At 42.9% G+C, this 22,417-nt stretch overlaps 1 protein-coding gene across 9 annotated transcripts in view; it reads right to left on the minus strand.

Annotated features, from left to right (window-relative positions):
* Positions 1-22,417, minus strand: part of LOC139562492 (kinesin light chain 1-like) — a 42,678-nt gene that overhangs the window by 11,252 nt on the left and 9,009 nt on the right. For 3 of the 9 annotated variants that reach the window (XM_071380218.1, XM_071380219.1, XM_071380224.1), the window contains exons 2-14: positions 17,751-18,020; positions 17,080-17,310; positions 12,246-12,327; positions 11,556-11,784; positions 10,658-10,745; positions 9,710-9,811; positions 8,890-9,063; positions 7,971-8,070; positions 4,530-4,582; positions 4,212-4,279; positions 3,842-3,950; positions 2,071-2,079; positions 1,569-1,727 (exon numbers count right to left, since the gene is read on the minus strand). In XM_071380218.1, the coding sequence (XP_071236319.1) occupies positions 1,569-1,727; positions 2,071-2,079; positions 3,842-3,950; positions 4,212-4,279; positions 4,530-4,582; positions 7,971-8,070; positions 8,890-9,063; positions 9,710-9,811; positions 10,658-10,745; positions 11,556-11,784; positions 12,246-12,327; positions 17,080-17,310; positions 17,751-17,996 (1,650 nt within the window). In that variant the 5' untranslated portion in view covers positions 17,997-18,020. The remainder of the gene's footprint in view (positions 1-1,568; positions 1,728-2,070; positions 2,080-3,841; positions 3,951-4,211; positions 4,280-4,529; positions 4,583-7,970; positions 8,071-8,889; positions 9,064-9,709; positions 9,812-10,657; positions 10,746-11,555; positions 11,785-12,245; positions 12,328-17,079; positions 17,311-17,750; positions 18,021-22,417) is intronic. The other 6 variants (XM_071380220.1, XM_071380225.1, XM_071380222.1 and 3 more) reach the window with 6 other exon arrangements.

The following is a 22,417-nucleotide window of genomic DNA, read 5'->3' on the forward strand; positions in this document are numbered from 1 at the left end:
ATAGCACCCGATGTCACAGGAAGGCCAAAAAGATCATCAAGTACAACAACCCCCCGGGCCAGAGCCTGTCCAACCCGCTATCATCCAGAAGGCGAGGTGCATCAAAGCTGTGACTGAGAGACTGAAAAACAGCTTCCATCTCAAGGTCATCAGGCTGTTAAATAGCCATCACTAGCCGGCTTCCACCCGGTTACTTAACCCTGCACCTTAGAGGCTGCTGCCCTGTATACATAGACATGGAATCACTGGCCACTTTAATAATGGAACATTAGTCACTTGAACAATGTTTACATACGGCTTTACTCATGTATATACTGTATTCTACTCTACTGTATTTTAGTCAATGTCACTCCGACATTGTTCATCCTAATATTTATATGTATTTCTTAATTCCATGATTTTACTTTTAGATTTGTGTATTGTTAGATACTACTAGGGGTGGCAGGTAGCCTAGTGGTTAGAGCATTGGGTTGTTGGATCGAATCCCCGAGCTGACAAGGTAAAAATCTGTCGTTCTGCCCCTGAACAAGGCAGTTAACCCACTGTTCCTAGGCTGTCATTGTAAATAAGAATTTGTTCTTAACCGACTTGCCTAGTTAAATAAAGGTGAAATAAAAAAAATAAAAAATGTGTATGTGACCAATAAAATAAAATTTGATAACTGCCTTGCTCAGGGGCAGAACGACTTATTTTTTACCTTGACAGCTCGGGGATTCGGTCCAACAACCTTTCGGTTACTGGCCCAACACTTCTACTCGCCAGGCTACCTGCCACCCCTATACTAATCAAGCTGTGAGCCATCAGATTGACACATTAGCTAGATGTCAGCCTGGTGAATTCTGTAAAAAGGGATTCTGCCTTCCCAGGATGCCCCAGAGTGAACCTGTGCCATTTGTTTCTCTCCTGTTTAAGCAACATTTAACAAAACTGTTGGATATTAAAACGAGAAATAAAATACTTCAACAAGCGCCACCCAAAAAATTTAACACATACAAAGCCAGCAGTTAAAATGAACAGGAGTTACACATCAGGTTATGCCAGCACTCAATCAGCTTTGTGCCTTTCCAAAAAGGATTTACAGGTGACGCTTTGGTGAGGACAGGGCAATAATACAGAGAGCTGCCTGACTGATACAGTATATATATCTGGAATAGAATTCCTTATAGATGCATCTCCAGGACCAGGGGTGAACAGCCTTGATTGCCTTGCACACATACTGTACTACTGATGACACTGTCAGCCTCCCAAATGTTTCATGCTTCACCCGAAATGTGCGCTTCAGGCGACGGTACACACCCTCTCATGGATTTAACTCCCTCCAGCAAATAATTACACACCAATCCAATGCTTTTAAATCCATGATAGGTAGTGCGCAAGTACACAATTCGGGAAAAGTGTGTAGAATTGGTACACAACCACTGTATGCAGTGTGCAGTGTTTAAGATTAGGGCTGCGGGGGGTGTGCAACCTGTACCAGCCCATCAGCGTACTGTGTATAACTGCTCTGTCCATCATTAAGGCCACCGGAATTTAGGGGACTGAATAAATTGATGTGGATTTGTACTCACCCCGTTCCACTCTACGCCCATACTCACTTCCTCGACGGTCTCAGAGCCACTCTCGTACTTGACGCTGGACAGGCTGTCCCGGCTCCTCCGCCTCTCCCTGTCCCCCTCGCCATCCTTTAAGATCTCCACCACACGTGTCTGTTGGATGGGGTCTATGCCCTGGGGGAGGTACCAAAGACAGGCGCCACAGACACACACACAAATACACACAAACAAACAAACACATGCATACACACGCAAACCCACACTTTAAGAAATCACTAACCTTGAACAATTAAATGGCTAGCTAGTGCATTCTGGTACAGTTCGGCTGTGAAATTAGAGTGGAATTACAGGGGGTGCTATGTGATATTTGTTCCACTGCCTCAGGCATTCTGCTGGTGCATGGAGACGATGGAGCCACTACAGAGACATGGACACCACAATGACAGTTACATGAGAGTGATGTTAGTAGGGATACATGGAGACTATTGACAGTTCCTGTTATAATTAAACCACTTACTGTGTTGATCTGCATCCAAAGCATGGTAGAGAGAGGAAAAAATAGCATGAGATTCTTTGCCCATCCTATGAGCAGGTAATGCATACTGTACCAACTTACGCAATAGATGTGCACTAATGGTTTATTGGTATATGAGAAAATATTTATTCAAATCATACAAGTATTCAAGTATCACAAAAGCATTGTAGCTTTAGGCATATACAGTGACTATAGAAAGTCTACATCCCCTCAAACTTTTTTCACAAAATTTGGGATTGAGAAAGATTGAATTTTATTTTTTTGTCATTGATCTACACCAAATACTCCATAATGTCAAAGTGATTTCATTTTTTTTTTTTTCTAAAGTAGTAATTTCATAAGTATTCACCTCCTTTGTTTAGACAAGACTAAATTAGTTCAGTGGTCAAATGTGGCTTAAATTATTTTTTTTCCGCATATGTTGATGTTGGGGTGGTGCTGGAGATGACGAATATGAAGCTGGCATTTTTTTTCACATTTCCCTTTAACAAATCACAAGTTATATGTATTGACTGTGTGAAATAGAGATTGACATGATCGTTGAATGACTAACCCTTGCTCTGTCCCCCATACAACAACTGTAAGGTCCCTTGAATATCAAGCACATTCAACTACAAAGACCAGGGAGCTTTTCGAAAGCCTCAGAAGGGCAGTGATTGGTAGATGGGTAACAATAAATCCAACATTGAATATATCTTCAAGCATGGTCAAGTAAATAATCATGCTGTGGATGATGCATTAAACCACCCAGACACATCAGTGATGTCACCATGAGACCATTGGTAATTTTAAAACAGCTACAGAGTTCAATGGCTGTGATGGGAGAAAAGAGAATATGGATCAACACATTGTAAGTGACTCCAAAATAATGACCTAAATGACACAGTAAAAAGAATCCAAAATATCTCAAAACATACATAGGTATGAAATAAGGCACTAAATTAATACTGCATTAAACAGGGAAAGGGAATACACTTTTTCTAAATGCAAATCCTTATATTTGGGGCAAATCCAACAACACTGAGTAACTGCCTATTTACAGTGTTTTCGAAGCATGGTGGTAGATGAATCATGGTATGGGTATGTTTGACATCGGCAAAGCCTGGGGAGTTTTTCAGGATAAAAAAATAAACTTGGAGGCAAGCACAGGCAAAATCCAGAGGAAAACCTGTTTCAGTCTGCTTTACACCAGACACTGGGAGAGGAATTCACCTTTCAGCAGGACAACCTACAACAAAGCCAAATCTACACGGTTTCTTACCAAGAAGACAGGGAATATTCCTGATTTGCCAATTTACTCTTTTCACTAAAATCTGCTTGAAAATCTATGGCAAGCCTTGAAAATTGCAGTCTAGCCATGATCCCAACCCCTTGACAGAGCTTAAAGAATTTTGAAAATAATAATTGGCAAATATTGCACAATACAGGTGTGCAAAGCTCTTATGAGACTTACCCAAGAAGACTTACAGCTGTAATCGCCGCCAAAGGTGTTCCTAACATGCATCGACTCAGGGGGGTGAATACTTATCTAATCAAAGTATATTAATGTTTTATTTTTTCATTAATCTTTAAGAAATATTTAAATGTTTCATCCACTTTGGAATTAGAGCGTATTTTGTGTAGATTGTTGACAAAACAAATTACAATTAAACCCGTTTTAATCCCTCGGTGTCCTGAGTTAACAGTGTCATTCGTGGTCATTTGTGTACATTATACACTGTGTGAGTATTTATAGCTACAGTATTATCCTGACCTGCTTGCGGGACCTCATGGCACACTCCTCCAGGGTCTCAGCGGCCTCTAGCTTGCCCTGTCGGCGGTACAGAGCTCCCAGGTTTCTCAAGGTAGTGTTCACTGTCGGGCTAGAGGGCCGACAGACACAGCAGTGGTCACTCATAATGATGACAGGTGTGTGTGCAGTAGGCTACACCGTAGGTTTGCAAGTTCAGAACATGAGATTAATCTCTTTTAATAACACTATGCATAATTGACAAAACTACATTCCCCTGTTATATTGAAACCTTTGAAATACATCATCTCAATATCTGTTTGAATAGGGACAAGACTAATGACTTAATGTGTTGTCTCAGCTAAGTCATCACAATTCGTGGCTCTTGGCTCACCTGTTCACTTTGCAGGCCTTGTACCAGCCTCCATACTCGCCGTACGGGGTGTTGTCTCTGTGCTTGCCCTGGAATCAAATCAAAGTTATTGGTCGCATACACAGATTTTCCAATGTTATCGCAGGTGCAGCGAAATGCTTATGTTTCTATCTCCAACAGTATAGTAATTAAAAGAGAGAAGGAGAGACGAATGGAAGTGGAACTTCAGACAGTAACTATAACATTCGTGCTGTTATACAGGTAGGTGTTATAGAGCTCCACCTAGTATGGCCTTAGGTACACATGTGAGATCAGAGTAGGTAAATACACAAAACCCACCTTACTCATCTCCTCTCTCTCTTCGGCGTGCATCCAGATGGGTTTGTTCTCAGCTGCAGATAAAGACAGAGGAGAGGTGTTCTGTACAAAGTTGTCAGGCTGACCACAAACAGACATATACAGTGCCTTCTGAATACTTTCCGACCGCTTGACTTTTCCAACTTATTATGAAATGGATTCAATAAAAAAAAAATCTGCAATCTACACACAATACCCCATAATGACAAAGCAAAAACAGTGTTACACACACACAGTTCAGACCATTTGCTATGAGACTCAGAATTGAACTCTGGTGCATCCTGTTTGCATTGATCAACATTGAGATGTTCTTACAACTTGATTGGAGTCCACCTGTGGTACATTTAATTGATTGGACATGATTTAGAAAAGCACACACCTGTCTATATAAGTTCCCACAGTTGACATCGCATATCAGAGCAAAAACCAAGCCATGAGGTCGAAGGAATTGTCCAGAGAGCTAAGAGACAGGATCGTGTTGAGGAACAGATCTGGGGAGGGTACCAGAACATTTCTGCAGTATTGCAGGTCCCCAAAAACACAGTGGCCTCTAAACTGAGCAATCGGGGGAGATGGGCCTTGGCCAGGGAGGTGACCAAGAACTCGATGGACACTGACAGAGCTCCAGAGTTCCTCTGTGGAGATGGGAGAACTTTCCAGAAAGACAACCATCTCTGCAGCACTCCACCAATCAGGCCTTTATGGTAGAGTGGTCAGACGGAAGCCACTCCTCAGTAAAAGGCACATGACAGCCCACTTGGAGTTTGCCAAAAGACACCGAAAGACTCTCAGACTATGAGAAACAAGATTATCTTGAACCCTTTGGCCTGAATGCCAAGCGTCCTGTCTGGAGGAAACCTGGTACCATCCCTACGGTGTAGCATGGTGGTGGCAGCATCATGCTATTGCAATGTTTTTCAGCGGCAGGGACTGTGAGACTAGTCAGGAGCGAGGCAAAGATGAACGGAGCAAAGTCCAGAGAACTCCTTGATGAAAACCTGCTCCAGAGCGCTCAGGACCTCAGACTGGGGCGAAGGTTTACCTTCCAACAGGACAACGACCCTAAGCACACAGCCAAGACAACGCAGAAGTGGCTTTGGGACAATTCTCTGAACGTCCCAGCCAGAGCCCGGACTTGAAACCAATCGAACATCTCTGAAGAGTACTGAAAATAGCTCTGCAGCGATGCTCCCCATCCAACCTGACAGCGCTTGAGAGGATCTGCAGAGAAAAACGTGAGAAACTCCCCAAATACAGGTGTGCCAAGCTTGTTGCATCATACCCAGAAGACTTGAAGCTGTAATCGCTGCCAAAAGGTGCTTCAACAAAGTACTGAGTAAAGGGTCAGAATATACTTAAGTAAATGTGATATTTCCCCCCAAAAAGTTATACATTTGCAAAAATACGTTTTTGCTTTGTCATTATGGGGTACCGTGTGTAGATTGACGAGGGGGGGGGGGGGGGGGGGAGATTTAATCAATTTCAGAATAAGGCTGTAACGTAACAAAGTGGAGAAAGTCTAGGGATCTGAAAACTTTCCGAATGCACTGTATATGCTCTGAGGACCAGGCAGTGCACCTCTCATTTCTATTCTTTAAAGTGTGTGACGCAGCATTCTTCAGATGGAATAAAAGTTGTCATTTTATAGTATCATTGTTTCAAACCAATAGGTATTCTGAACTATTAATAATCAAGACTTGGGACTTTCACAAGAAATTGACTGTACCATTAACATTTCTCCTAGATAAATAACCTGCTAAATACAGTTTCTCTCATTGAAACTAGACCAATCAAGTAAGTTATTTTGCAAGCTGAGACAGAGGTCACAAATACACCCCATTCTAAGAATAAAAAGACAAAGATAATATATGACACATGGTAAAATTGATATAGTCCACCTACTTTGTCTAAACTTCACGAAACCAACAGAAACAAAGAGTTGCCTTGTCCCAATTCATGAACAAGCCTTGAGGCAATTTCGAGAATCCACCAAACTCTTTTAGTTTTGCTCTGTCAGCTTTAATGTTCCCTTGTGCCAAGTCGCACCTCTTTCTATTTTTGTACAAAAGCGACATTCTAAAGTAGGATATCGAATCGCTCGAGGCAGACCATTAAATAGCAGAGTTCAACCAAGTTTATCATAAAAGGAATAAGAGCAAGGAAAGCTAATATGTTAAACCGGGAAAACCCCTCTTTATTTTGTTCAGAATCGTCTCTTGAAAAATCCTATCATCCTCTGACTGGTGAGCGAGCCTCGCCTTGACGAATCAACGGCACTCTGTCCATTTTTTAACCCTGTGTCCGTCCGTGACCCTGCTCGCTGGGGAAAGACAAGAGGCATATCGAGAAGATTTGCATGTTGTAAAAACATAACATCTTCTTTCTAAGGGAGCCCTGCCCTACTACCTCCACCAGTTCTGCTCATATCTTGATTATAGAAAACTACAGGTAAATGCCAAAATATTGGAAACACTTGAGTAAATGAGGAATACAAAGTATATTGAAAGCAGGTGCTTCCACACAGGTACGCTTCCGGAGTTAATTAAGCAATTAACATCCCATCATGCTTAGGGTCATGTATAAAAATGCCCGGCAGGCCGTTATTTTAGCTACTATGGCTATGCCACCATAGGATCACAAATCCCCCATCCACAGGGCATGGGTGGTCATTGAATGGTTTGATGAGCATGAACTGAACACTTCTGGGAGATTCTGGAGTGGCGCCTGAGACAGTGTTTTCCACCACAATCAACAAAACACCAAATTATGGACGTTATGGAAAAATAGTGTTGCATCCCTCCAGTAGAGTTCCAGACATTTGTATAAATCTATGCCAAGGTGCATTTAAGCTGGCTCATGGTGGCCTAACACCCTATTAAGACACTTTATTGTTATTTGACCCTGCTGGTCATCTATGAACATCTTGGCCATGTTCTGTTATAATCTCCACCCGGCACAGCCAGAAGAGGACTGGCCACCCCTCATAGCCTGGTTCCTCTCTAGGTTCTGGCCTTTCTAGGGAGATTTTCCTAGCCACCGTGCTTCTATACCTGCATTGCTTTCTGTTTGGGGTTTTAGGCTGTAATTCTGTACAGCACTTTGTGACATCAGCTGATGTAAGAAGGGCTTTATAAATACATTTGATTGATTGACTTTGTTGGCGTTTCCTTTATTTTGGCAGTTACTTGTATATTCCCCTTCCGAGGTAAGAGCTTAATTGAAAAGCATTGATGTAGGAAATGCAATTTGGCCCATATCCAACCTTAATTGACTCCACCATATACATTCCTCCTACAGATAACCATTAACTTCTGGTGTAACAACCAGACTGCGGACCTTCTCCTTTCCATAGGTTACCTGCTGATTAACAGTATTTCAAATCAGAACCCATCAGATCATACAGTAGAACTCAGTTCTTCTTACCATCGACAGAGCCAAACTCTTTCTCATGGGCACGGGTCAGAATCTCTTTGTACAGAATCTCAGCCTCTTTGTATTTCCCCTGTTTGAGAAAGCAGGATGCCTGGAGAGAAAAGAGGAGAGAAAAAAAGTACTTATCAATGTTGTATCAAAACGAGGGTATTGAATCACACTGCGTTCCCTGAAAGAACATGGCCAATGCATCCATCCACATATTTCCCCAATGTAGTTCAGGGGCTCATGAACAATGATATAGCACTACTGCGCCTGCCTCTGGGTCTCAATGAATCATAAAGCAGACACGATATGAGTGGGCGGACGAGACTAGCTACGGGACTCTGAAAGCTGGCGGAGAATAGACAAAGCCCCAGTGGCCTTGTGCAGTGCACCAGTTTGCTTTACATACTAATTGAGACCGTTTTTCCCCTGTTTGTAGAGCGACGAGTTCAATTAACTACAAAGCAAAGGTGCCTCTGTGTGTCAATCACGCTGTGAATGTGACGCAAACTCTAAAAGTGGAAAATCCTTGGTTTCTTTTCTCTGAATACCAATATAGATGGTTCCTCCTGGACTGAATCAAATTCTGTGTCTTTCAGAATATGAACTTTGAAACTCCACAGCTGAATGTGAAGTGATGCTTTTATTTAAAATCTATCAAAACGCATCTTCAGCATCTACAACTGTAATTACAAGCCACTCCCACAGGAACATAACTAATCTAGGGACACAGAAACCCTGTCTCTAACCAAACATGCAAGTTCAAACTAATCCACACATGGTTTATATGGGTGTGATTTTGTAAGTGAATGTCTATGCACATTATCATTTGTTTTTCTAAATTGGACAAGTCCAGGTAGTCAGTCAATTTTCTTCAGTTTGGTGCATATTGAACACCACCCAAGTGTTGCCCAGTAGTACTCACCAGGTTGTTCTTGGTCTTGGCCACATTGGCGTCGTCGGGACCCAGTCTGCACTCGTAGATCTCCAGGGCGCGGCAGTAGTAGTACTCCACCTCCTCATACTTGCCCTGGTTCTGACACAGCAGGGCCAGGTTGTTCAGCTGCTTGGCCACATCTGGGTGGTCCTTGCCCAGTACCTGAGAGGGACAAAAACGTAAGAGGTATATGTATTTATATGTCTTTTGGCAACCAGGAAGGTCAATACAGTATCCATGTAATTATCTATATGGTTGCATGAACGAATCACATTATCAAAACGTCAAAATAACAGAAATTCAACCAAAACCGTTATAAAACGGTCAAATAAAAACTGCCAAAACGTTACCACAAATCAGTAGCTTTTTCTAAGCATATTATACAACTATCTTAGTGCTGCAGGCAGAGAGCTTAACTGTTTTGTTGTCTACCATTTAAGTACGTCTCAACCTTTGATCGTGTTCTAATCTGCTTAATTAAATAATATCCCCAAGTCTCTTTCAACAGTCAACATCAGGTTTCTCCAATCGAAAGAAGCAAATCTAATAAAACCCAGATCAATATGGAGCGAGCTGTTTGGGGCTCTGAGGCACAGAACGTATCTGCTACGTTACGTCTGCACTGTTCTTTCTCTCGTCTTCCAAACCCCTCTCTCCTCCGTGGTAATTATAATCATCACGTCACAGGAATTTCATTCTGCGAGAGTTTCTATCAGAACTGAGGCCTAGATGCGTGTGTGTTTTCAGGTGATCTGACCAATATTACGTCAGGGTAGCAATAGATAAGAGGTCCAGGGATATGGCCTACCTTTTCTCTTATCTCCAAAGCTCTCTTGCACAGTGGCTCGGCCTCCTTGTACTTGCCCCTCTTTCCATAGAGCACGGCCAGGTTGTTGAGCGTAGCAGCAACCTGGATGACAGGAACAAACACAACGAGGATTAGACTACTTGGAGTTGTCACTAACCAGCAACCATTTTTATATAATATCAATATTTCCATCAATGTCATCAGGTGATGTATCAAGACCATAACATGGATATTGCCCAGTCTAACATGTTTTAGCTATCTGTCACTTGGGTCTGGTATAAGTGAGATTCCTATAGCCAACAGTGTTTTCATTAGTTTGTCTAGAGGACCAGGGAGAGAGAGGGAGGGGGAGTTCAGGGCATGGCACCTAGCGCATGCTTCAAATTGACTTCCTCCAACCCTTATTCTTTAACAAAAACATAGTCATCCTTCCTTTCTCTTGACTACACCAGCAGCGTACGGGTCTATGTCCCAAATGGCACCACCCATAAAGCACTCTAGGGGCCCTGGTCAAAAGTATTGCACTAAATAGAGAATAGGGTTCCATTTGGGATGCAGCCTATTGTTATGGATCATTCTCATGGATGTTGATGAAGTGGTCATAAACATCTAAGGACCATTTCTCTGTGTGTGAAGTTGTTTTGGAAATGCATTAGCTCTGGGTTTAGGTGAAAGGGTATTGAACAGTTGTGCTTGATGACCTTCAGGTAAGAGACTAGCAACATAAATCCATATCAGGAATTGATGTGGATAAAGCAAGGAATGCATATAGAGACGTAGTGTGGGACGGTAACCAAGGCGGGCTGTACATTATTGCCTCCCCAGTGACAAAGCCCACCAAGCCATTCTGGCTATTATGAACTAACACCTGATGACAAATCTTTTTATTCCACATATGGGTCAGTCTGTCCACATAGTGTGGTTGTCATGAAGACGGTCCTTGCTTACAGCAGGGTGGTCTTTGCCGAGAGTCTTCTCCCGGATGGACAGAGCGTCGTTGAGCAGGTGGGCAGCCTCTTTGTATTTGTTCTGATCCCTAGAGAGAGAGAGAGAGAGAGAGAGCGCGAGATCCGATATAATCTCTGAATACAAGCACACCGCAAAGTCATAATGGGCTGTCTTCACTGCATGTATTGAAATGCAGAAATTAAGACAGATTAGTATATAAGCAATGAAGGATTACAAATCCTACAAAGACTGCAAATAGGAAAACCTAGCAAGGCAAACTGAACAAAATAACAGGCAGACCATGCAGCATTGTCCCTAGGCACAAACTAGGCACAAAGTTTACTTCGTAGTCTTGTCCAATATAAAAACTTGTTACACACTTTAAAGGCCCAGTGCAGTCAAAATGCAGTCTATCCTGTGTTTTGCATCATATTGTACAACTGCTGATGAAACTAACACTAAAAGTGTGAGAACATTTGATCAGTGTTATTTCTTGATAGTTGCCAGTTGAAAATACAATTTACACAGGACCTACACAGGACCTTCTAAATCAGCAGGTTTGCATGGGCAGGAATTTCAGCATTCCATGGTGACACCACCATGCGGTAAATTGGTTAATAGGCCAATAAGAGTTCCAAACCACTGCCAATAACATATAGTTTTCAGTTTGCCCCTCCCGACTCAGACCACTAACAGACAGTCCTAGCTAAATTCTTGCTTGAGAAAAGTGTCATGCTAAAAAGCTATTTACGCCCATTTTAAAGTAAGGTACTTCAATTGTTACCCAGAAACGATTTGATATAGAAAAGAATGTCTGCATTGGGCCTTTAAAACATTGTCTGCTAGGTGCCCTAATGAACACGACCCTGATATAGATCAAGAGAATGCCAGGTCTCACCTGTAGACAAGGGCCAGGATGTTGAGCATGGTGGCGACATCAGGGTGGTCGTGTCCGGAGGTCTTCTCCAGGTCCTCCAGGGCCTGTTTGCAGAGGGGCACGGCCACCTCGTAGCGCCCCTGGGAGGCATACTGGATCACCAGATTGTGGAGGGTCCTCAGGCGGGCTGGGATCTCATAGCCTCCCTGTTGGGCTGCGGCCACCGCAGCACTGTTGTGCTGGTGCTGCACTGTGGGGGTGAAGGAAGGAGGTGACACAGAGCAAAGGTCATGTCAACAGGAAGACGAAGGACACTGGTTGACCTTGTTATTGGTAACAAACAGTGCAGTGAAAGTGAAAGACTGAAATGTTGCCACAATAAACAATGTGCAGAGGTAATTGTGTGTGTGAGGGAGAAATCTTTTCTATAACAGAGCATTTTTTAATTGCAGTTGAGTAGCAAAACTCCAATAATACATTACAAGCCAAGGATCTACAATTATATCTAAGACTGTGTCCCAAATGGCAGGCTATGGGCCCTTGTCAAAAGTAGTGCACTTGATAGGGTAGAGGGTAGGCTGACATTATTGTTATCCTTTATTTAACTACAGAGGTCACATTGAGATTAACATGTCTTTTACATTTGGGATGCATCCTAAAAAAAGTACCGAGATCTCATGGATGGCTAGTAATGATGTCAGTGGTTCTTACTGCCTTGGCCTTGCTCCTCTTCATCGTTGGGGAAGAGATCATCCAGAGAGTCCTTTGGGGGCTCGCCGTCCTTCTCCTCCTGCTGAGAGACACATCCCCAGTCATTAGCCCAATTAACACAAGCACTTACCTACCATGAACAATACACAGCATGAGACAGCCACGTAAAATCAGAATATTATATTGTGATGGAGTGAGAGCAATGTAAAATCTGAATATTATATTGTGATCGAGTGAGGGTGGGTGTGTGATGGCCGGTATATTCCTGCTTGTTGGCTACATCTGCTGGCCAGGAGAGAGGGTGGCCCGGAATGGTAAGAGCCTAATTACCCACACCTGATTATAATTAGCTTGGAGGATGGGTGGTGGCTGTTTTTAACCTGGCTTTGGCCAGATCTGCTTGTGTCCCTGGAGCAGCAAGAGCTGAAATGCTGAGCCCTCTAATGCGGAGAGGGATATCAGACCCAACGGGACAAGAACTTACCGGACATTACTTGGCTGTAGACCTGACCCCAGTAAGGAGAAGTCTGTTAGATAAATGTTTTGTTTGATATGCCGGTAAACAGCTTAGCTGTCCAGTAGCAGAGGGACCAGAAAGACATGTAGAAAGGCTAAAAGGAGGAGCTAGGTTTTTGGTTTGGTTTGGTTTTGTTACCCAGCGCTGTGGCACATTCTGTTAATTAATACAAGACCTGGGTAGTTTCCCTGGAGAAAAAGTCCACCTTGGTCTAAGCTTGTGCTACTTCACACTTGTGGGCCAGCCCAGCACCCCTGACCGCTAAAATATTAAAATCCGAGAATGACAAGCGTATTCATCTAATAATCTAAACAGCTGCGTCCTGAACGCATGACAGAATGCCAGTTCTGAGGCATGTCTGCTGAGCAGCTGGCAGGCGGTTTCTTTACCAGCCATGTTGGAAAATTCTTGCATTCACTGAAATGTTATCAGTACATATTCTGAAAACCAGAGATATTTTTTCGTTCATAATCATCTCAAGACCAGTGGGGGGAAAAACCTGAACCATTTGGTTCCTTTTCAAAATTCAGTTACGTTTTATGAACTAAAGACACGACCCAGGAGATATTTTAAATTCTATATTGTCAGCGTCCTTCAAGAACCCTACGTGGAAAATTGCACATCCATATGCATTTAAACATTTTCAAAGACCTTAAAATAAATAGCAGGGTGAGGGTTGTGGTCCCAGAGGAGTTTAATCTGGAACAGGTCCTGCTGCTTAGTTAAGCTTAGTCATTGCTTGGGCCATTACAGCTTGTGACTGACTGAGGAGAAAGTCGGGTACATTCAATGACATTCAGTGACAACGTTGCAGATATAAATGTAACGAATCAACCTGACAATGGCCAATTCTATATGACAGAAAATCATATCTGTCCTACAAAATGCATTTCTATCTGAATGTTGTGTAACATTGCACCCTTCTAAAACAGACCCACGAATACTGTCAGAGTCATTTTCATTATGCATTAAACAGAGATAAAAAGGGCTGAAAAGGGGAGCGACAACCTAGACTTGTCCAATAAGAAACATTATTTTTCGTTGCAAAACAATTTGCATGCCCTAGTTAACATGGCCCAGGGGGGTTTCATTCCAACCACTGGATCAATGAGGCCCTGACCAATCACTTTCCAGGAAGGCCATGCAGGTCATTTCCCCTTCCCGGTAAAGACGTGATAGTTGCATTAATCTCACACCATAACCTGTGTGTGTGTGTATATAGATGTTTACATACACCTAGGTTGGAGTCAATAAAACTCGTTTTTCAACCACTCCACAAATTTCTTGTTAACAAACTATAGTTTTGTCAAGTCGGTTAGGACATCTACTTTTTGCATGACACAAGTAATTTTTCCAACAATTGTTTACAGATAATCTCACTTATAATTCACTGTATCACAATTCCAGTGGTTCAGAAGTTTACATACACTAAGTTGACTGTGCCTTTAAACAGCTTGGAAAATTCCAGAAAATGATGTCATGGGTTTAGAAGCTTCTGATAGGCTAATTGACATAATTTGAGTCAATTGGAGGTGTACCTGTGGATATATTTCAAGGCCTACCTTCAAACTCTGCCTCTTTGCTTGACATCATGGGAAAATCAAAAGAAATCAGCCAAGACCTCAAAAAAGAATTGTAGACAAGTCTGGTTCATCCTTGGGAGCGATTTCCAAATGCCTGAAGGTACCACGTTCATCTGTACGAACAATAGTACGCAAGTATAAACACCATGGGACCATGCAGCCGTCATACCGCTCAGGAAGGAGACGCGTTTGGTCTCTTAGAGATGAACGTACTTTGGTTTGAAAAGTGAAAATCAATTCCAGAACAGCAAAGGACCTTGAAAATGCTGGAGGAAACAGGTACAAAAGTATATATCCACAGTTATCGACATAACCTGATAGACCGCTCAGCAAGGAAGAAGCCACTGCTCCAAAACTACCATAAAAAAGGCCAAACTACAGTTTGCAACTGCACATGGGGACAAAGACCGTACTTTTTGGAGAAATGTCCTCTGGTCTGATGAAACAAAAATAGAACTGTTTGGCTATAATGACCATCGTTATGTTTGGAGGAAAAAGGGGGAGGCTTGTAAGCCGAAGAACACCATCCCAACCGTGAAGCACAGTGGTGGCAGCATCATGTTGTGGGGGTGCTTTGCTGCAGGAGGGACTGGTGCACTTCAGAAAATAGATGAGGGAAAAGTACATGGATACATAGAAGCAACATCTCAAGACATCAGTCAAGAAGTTAAAGCTTGGTCGCAATTGAGTCTTCCAAATGGACAATGACCCCAAGCATACTTCCAAAGTTGTGATAAAAGGACAAAAGTCAAGGTATTGGAGTGGCCATCACAAAGCCCTGACCTCATACCTATAGAAAATTTGTGGGCAGAACTAAAAAAGCGTGTGCTTTTTTGTAGGAAGCCTACAAAACTGTCTCGGTTACACCAGCTCTGTCAGGAGGAATGGGCCAAAATTCACCCAACTTATTGTGGGAAGTTTGTGGAATGCTTCCCAAAACGTTTGACCCAAGTTAAATAATTTAAAGGCAATGCTACCAAATACTAATTGAGTGCATGTAAACTTCTGACCCACTGGGAATGTGATGAAAGAAATGAAAGCTGTAATAAATCACTCTACACTATTATTCTGACATTTTACATTCTTAAAATAAAGCAGTGATCCTAACTGACCTAAGAGGGGATTTATACTAGGATTAAATGTCAGGAATTGTGAAAAACTGAGTTTAAATATATTTGGCTACGGTGTATGTAAACTTCCGACTTCAACTGTATATATATATTTATTTATTTATTATACATACATACACACAGTCCCAGTCAAAAGTTGCAAACCTACAAGGGTTTTTCTTTATTTTTACTATTTTCTACATTGTATAATAATAGTGAAGACATCAAAACTATGAAACAACACGCACTCATGTAGTAGCCAGAAAGTGTTAACAAATCAAAATAGATTTTAGATTCTTCAGAGTAGCCACTCTGCCTTGATGACAGCCTTGCACACTCTTGGCATTCTCACACACAGCTTCACCTGGAATGCTTTTCCAACACTCTTGAATGAGTTCCCACATATGCGGAGCACTTGTCGGCTGCTTTTCCTTCACTCTGCGGTCCAACTCATCCCAAACCATCTCAATTGGGTTGGGGTCGGGTGATTGTGGAGGCCAGCTCATCTGATGCAGCACTCCATCACTCTCCTTCTTGGCCAAATAGCCCTTACACAACATGAAGGTGTGTTTTGGGTCATTGTCCTAATGAAAAACAAATGATAGTCCCACTAAGCGCAAATCAGATGGGATGGCGTATCGCTGCAGAATGATGTAGTAGCCATGCTGGTTAAGTGGGCCTTGAATTCTAAATAACTTAGTGTCACCAGAAAAGCACTCCCACACCATCACACCTCTTCCATGCTTCACGGTGGGAACCACCAGTGGAGATAATCCTTTCACCTACTCTGCATCTCACAAACACACTGCTTTTGGAACCAAAAATCTCTAAATTTCCACCGGTCTAATGTCCATTGCTCGTGTTTCTTGGCCCAAGCAAGTCTCTTATTCTTATTGGTGTCCTTTAGTAGTGGTTTCTTTGCAGCAATTCAACCATAAAGGCCACACAGTCTCCTATGAACAGCTGATGTTGAGATGTGTCTTACTTTATTTGGGCTGCATTTTCTGAGGCTGGTAACTCTAATGAACTTATCCTCCGCAGCAGAGGTAACTCTGGGTCTTCCTTTCCTGTGGCGGTCCTCATGAGAGCCAGTTTCATCATAGCGCTGATGTGAGTGCACTTGAAGCAACCTTCAAAGTTCTTAATGTTCCTCATTAACTGACCTTCATGTCTTAAAGTAATGACGTACTGTCATTTCTCTTTGCTTGTTTGAAGTGTTCTTGCCATAATATGGACTTGGTCTTTTACCAAGTGGGGCTATCTTCTGTTTACCACCCCTACCTTGTAACAACACAACTGATTGGCTCAAACGCATTAATTTCCACAAATTAACTTAAGGCACACCTGTTAATTGAAATGCATTCAAGGTGACTACGTCATGAAGCTGGTTGAGATAATGCCAAGAGTCTGCAAAGCTGTCAAGAGTGGCTACTTTGAAGAATCTCAAATATAAGACATATTTTGATTTGTTTAACACTTTTTTGGTTACTACATGATCTCATAGTTTATGCCTACTATTATTCTACAATGTAAAAATAAAGAAAAACTCTTGAATGAGTAGGTTTGTCCAAACTTTTGACTGGTATTGTACGTGCATACGTGAATCCACAAATTTGTTAACTCACAGAGGGAGAGACGTCCTCGTCGTACTTCTTGAGCTGGTTCATGAACTCCAGGTGCTTCTTCTCCTCCTCCAGCTGTGCCACGCTCTGCTCGCTCTTCTGCAGCTTCTGCTGGGTGTTGGCCAGCTCGTCCCTCAGCCACTGGTTCTCCTGGCACAGCCGACGCACCTGGGCTCGCAGCTTCTGCTTTTCAGACTCCACCGCGTTTAAGTGGTTGGACAGGGCCATCATCACCTGAGGAGAAGAGGGGAGGAGGTTATCAGACCACTGCACATCAGTAGCTGTCCATGGTTCTCTTCAGTCCGCTTTCATCTTAGATCTCCCTGGTTCCTCAGATGGAGAAATAGCATTAGAGGTAAGAGAACAGGGCAATGGCAGAGAGAGCCTTGTGAAAGACAGAGACCCTAACAGACAACTAGCTGTGTTAAGGGTGAATCATGATGACTGATTTCCTAAGCTTGGTCTAATATACTGTAGGTTAAGTTGCTGTGAAATATAAATACCCTCAGAAGTTAAAGCAGCAACCAACTTGAGTCATTTGCAGAGAATCTGATCCCAGATCTGTTATACTGTCTACCTCTAGCCAATGGTAATTTTAACACCAAATACATTTTGAAGACAGCATTAAATAGACGTGTGACCAAACTACTCAGCTCCTCCCTCAGCTCACATACCTGTGCTTCTCCAAGGCCCAGCTCGATCATCTCCACAGACTTGCGCAGAAGGCTGGACTTCTCGTGCACCAGGTTAGCCTCATCTTTCTTCAGGCACTTGATGGTCTCCAGCAGGCTGTGCAGGATGGAGTTGTGCTCATTCTTCAGTGCCTCCAGGCCCTGGATCACCAGCTTAGTGTTGGAGATTATCTCCTCCTGGGACAGCTTCTCCAGCTTCTCTTCCCTTGGGTACACCATCGTGGACATCGTCTAGTCTACCGTAAGGGGGACCTGGGGGAGAGGAAGGGGGGAAACAGAGGAGGACAAGGGTGGGTTAATGTCTTGGAAGAGAGGAGATATATATCTACCTCTCTCTATGGTTGCAAAATTCCCATAACTTTCCAAATTTAAAGAAAACTTGGTTGCAAGGTAGATGGGCCCATTCAATGTCAGGTGAAAGGAAATGTCAATTAAATAAAACTATGCATCCCAGTGGGGCAATTATTGCAGGGCATATTAGAAGACAAGTAAACAACACATTTGATTAGTATTCCAACACAGCAGAGTTTATTTACACAGAGCCTATTAAGCCGGGCGTACAATACATAATTATGGCCCCGATTTAGCTGTCGCAGAGAAGTTTGAGATCCAGCGCCAAAATCCCCATGACGTTGCCACTCGGGGCACACGGACGTCACCGACACTCGTTTAATGCGAGGAGGTCAGAGACACAATCTGAGGGCTACCAATCCCGTCTGAGCCTCCCCAGACGTCCCAATATTTTAATAACATGTTAGATGAAAAATTAAACAACATCGGCACAAAATCTGCAATAATCTTGTAGTATGAGATGTGCAACTGCAAGTTGAGAACTTTGATGAGCAATAGCTAATGAGAGCACGCCAGAGAAGAACCCAAATATGATGAAGTTGTATCGCATCACCCAGAATGTGTAGACTCTTGAACAGGAGTGATGACTACTATGTGTTCGGACTTGCCTTTAACCAAAGCGTCAAATCGTTACATCTCTGAAGTTCAATCTAAATCACCGTGTTTTCGCGAGACAGCATGGCATCGAGAATTCTCACGACCAGGTGAAGAATCTTGTATTAAGTGACCCCCGTCTGTACAACATTGTTTTAATGTGCGCACCACTACATTGGCAGGACAAAAAAACGACAGGAAAGACGGTTGTTTAAATTGAGAGGCTCGGCGATGTTAGGATTTTGAAAGCGGGGTAGTGTACGCCCCGCATAAGGCTTACAGTCCCTATCCAGAGAGAGACGGGAGAGGGTTTGACTTGATTGAAGTTCCAGAGCCAAAGCACAGCACCTCCTTCACGTCCCATGCTATCCATGTCAACGTTTTAAAGCCTCAACCTCTGGCCTCAATTACAACGGATTCAATCTTCACACTACTGATCAGTGCGCACTGTCTCAGCAGTCAGTGTCAGTCAGGTATGACAGGAGTGGAGCTGGGTACTGTCAAATCTATACTGAACAAAAATATAAAAACACCACATATTAAGTGTTGTTCCCGTGTTTCATGAGCGGAAATAAAAAGAGCCCATTAATGTTCCTTACGGACAAAAAGCTTCTCTCAACTTCTTTGCACAGAATTGTTTACATCCCTGTTAGTGAGCATTTCTCCTTTGCCAAGATAATCCATCCACCTGACAAGTGTGGCATATCAACAATCTGACAAACAGCATGATTACACAGGTGCACCTTGTGCTGGGGATAATAGGACACTAAAATGTGCAGTTGTGTCACACGACACAATACCACAGATGTATCAAGTTGAGGGAGCATGTAATTGGCATGCTGACTGCAGGACTGTCCACTAGAGCTGTTGACAGATAATGTTATGTTCATTTATCTACCATAAGCCACATCCAGCTACCTGGACAGCTGATGAAAATGAGGGTTTTCACAACCGAAGAATTTCTGCACAAACTATCAGAAACCATCTCAGGGAAGCTCATCTGCATGCTCGTTGTCCTCACCAAGGTCTTGACCTGACTGCAGTTCGGCAGTGATGTCAATGTTGTGAACAGAGTGCCCCATGGTGGGGTTATGGTATGGACAGGCATAAGCTAAGTACAATGAACAAAATTGCATTTTTCAATGGCAATTTGAATGGACAAGATATCCCGTAACAAGATCCACCGCCATCCCCTCATGTTTCAGCATGATAATGCACGGCCCCATGTCGCAAAGATCTGTACACAATTCCTGGAAGCTGAAAATATCCCAGTTCTTCCATGGCCTGCATACTCAGACATGTCACCCATTGAGCATGTTTGGGATGCTCTGGATTGACGTGTACAACAGCATGTTCCCGTTCCCGCCAATATCCAGCAACTTCTCACAGTCACTGAAGAGTGGGAGAATATTACACAGGCCACAATCGACAGCCTGATCTAACCTATGCGAAAGAGATGTGTTGCGCTGCATGAGGCAAATGGTCACACCAGATAATGACTGGTTCTCTTTTTTTCTTTTAAAGCTATCTGTGACCAACCGATGCATATCTGTATTCCCAGTCATGTGAAATCCATAGATTAAGGCCTAATTAATTTACTTCAATTGACCGATTTCCTTATATGAATTGTAACTCAGTAAAACATTTGAAATTGTTGCATGTAGCGTTTACATTTTTGTTCAATGTAGATTTAAAAAAACATGAACACAAAACATCCATCTACAGCTCAGTGGCTCAGTGAACCCGCCCTTCACAGTGACAGGCAGGCACGATGTCATCTCTCTGCTCCAGTCATGACACAGTAAGCATAAGACTGAGGATGCGCGACTGACAAATTAACAGATTTTCTGGACATACAAGAAGAGATGAAAGGATTCAGAGACTTCATCAGTGAGATGGGTCATTACTTGTATGGGGCTGTTAAAATTATGCCATGACTAACAAATGTACTCGGATTAGGCTAGGCTACTAACTGCTCAAAGTGAGTCACTACTGCAGCTTTAATGAGTAGCCTATGCAAAACATTACTCACTGTTCTGTGTGGCCTTGATAGAAGAATGTTAGACCCAGCCTTATCACAGATAACCACAACGGCAAAACAATTAAGAAAATTGCATGCAAAAACAGACAAGACAAAAATGATTTACAAACTATAGGCCTGTAGGCTGTTACACTGGCCTTGTTTACTTCTCAGCTGCTCTTATTCCTATAATATAGACTTCATGTACACTACAGTATGTGGAAGGTGAACTTGTCCATAGACCTGCTTTCCCTGATGAACAGCCGTGGGGGAGAATGGGATAGGAGAATTCTAGTGGATAGGCAAATTCTAGTGGATAGGCTGGCAGGCGGGAACGCTTTGGGCCAATCCCAAAACACCAGGTTCAGAGCAGGACAGGGCTGCAGTTGCCCGGCTGTGGACTGAGGGCACACAGATTAGAGGTTGACCAATTAAATCGGCATGGCTGATTAATTAGGGCCGATTTCAAGTTCTCATAACAATCGGTAATCTGCACATTTGTGGCCTGCTGGAGGTCATTTGCAGGGCTCTGGCAGTGCTCCTCCTTGCACAAAGGCGGAGGTAGCGGTCCTGCTGCTGGGTTGTTGCCCTCCTACGGCCTCCTCCACGTCTCCTGATGTACTGGCCTGTCTCCTGGTAGCGCCTCCACGCTCTGGACATTACGCTGACAGACACAGCAAACCTTCTTGCCACAGCTCGCATTGATGTGCCATCCTGGATGAGCTGCACTACCTGAGCCACTTGTGTGGGTTGTAGACTCCGTCTCATGCTACCACTAGAGTGAAAGCACCGCCAGCATTCAAAAGTGACCAAAACATCAGCAAGGAAGCATAGGAACTGAGAAGTGGTCTGTGTTCACCACCTGCAGAACCACTCCTTTATTGGGGGTGTCTTGCTAATTGCCTATAATTTCCACCTTTTGTCTATTCCATTTGCACAACAGCATGTGAAATTTATTGCCAATCAGTGTTGCTTCCTAAGTGGACAGTTTGATTTCACAGAAGTGCGATTGACTTGGAGTTACATTGTGTTGTTTAAGTGTTCCCTTTATTTTTTTGAGCAGTATATATATATATATATATATATATAGCTCTTTCAGCAAAAAAAGAAACATCCCTTTGTCAGGACCCTGTCTTTCAAAGATAATTTGTAAAAATCCAAATAACTTCACAGATCTTCATTGTAAAGGGTTTAATGCAGTTAAATTGCAACGAGAGGACACTGTCTAGACATACACTACATAACCAAAAGTATGTGGTCACCTGCTTGTCAAACATCTCATTCCCGAAATCATGGACATTAATATGGAGTTGGTCCCCCTTTGCTGCTATTCCAGCCTCCACTCTTCTGGGAAGGATTTCCACTAGATGTTGGAACATTTCTGTGGGAACTTACTTCCATTCAGCTACAAGAGGTGTTTGATGCAGTTGAAGTCAGGGCTCTGTGCTGGACTTTATACACCTGTCAGCAACAGTTGTGACTGAAATAGCCGAATCCACTAATTTAAAGGGGTGTCCACATACTTTTGTGTACATAGTGTTTCTCAGAAGGGCCATGAATGAACAGGGGGAAAAAAATTAAAGTCTCAAAATGAAGCCAGTCAGCAGACAAGAAGAAACATGTTTTTAGGAGTACTGGAATTGCCTACAAAATGTACAAAAAGAGCGTGGTGGCTTACATCAAT

Source organism: Salvelinus alpinus, chromosome 32, assembly GCF_045679555.1.
Source record: "Salvelinus alpinus chromosome 32, SLU_Salpinus.1, whole genome shotgun sequence".
NCBI classification, from domain to species: Eukaryota; Metazoa; Chordata; class Actinopteri; order Salmoniformes; family Salmonidae; genus Salvelinus; species Salvelinus alpinus.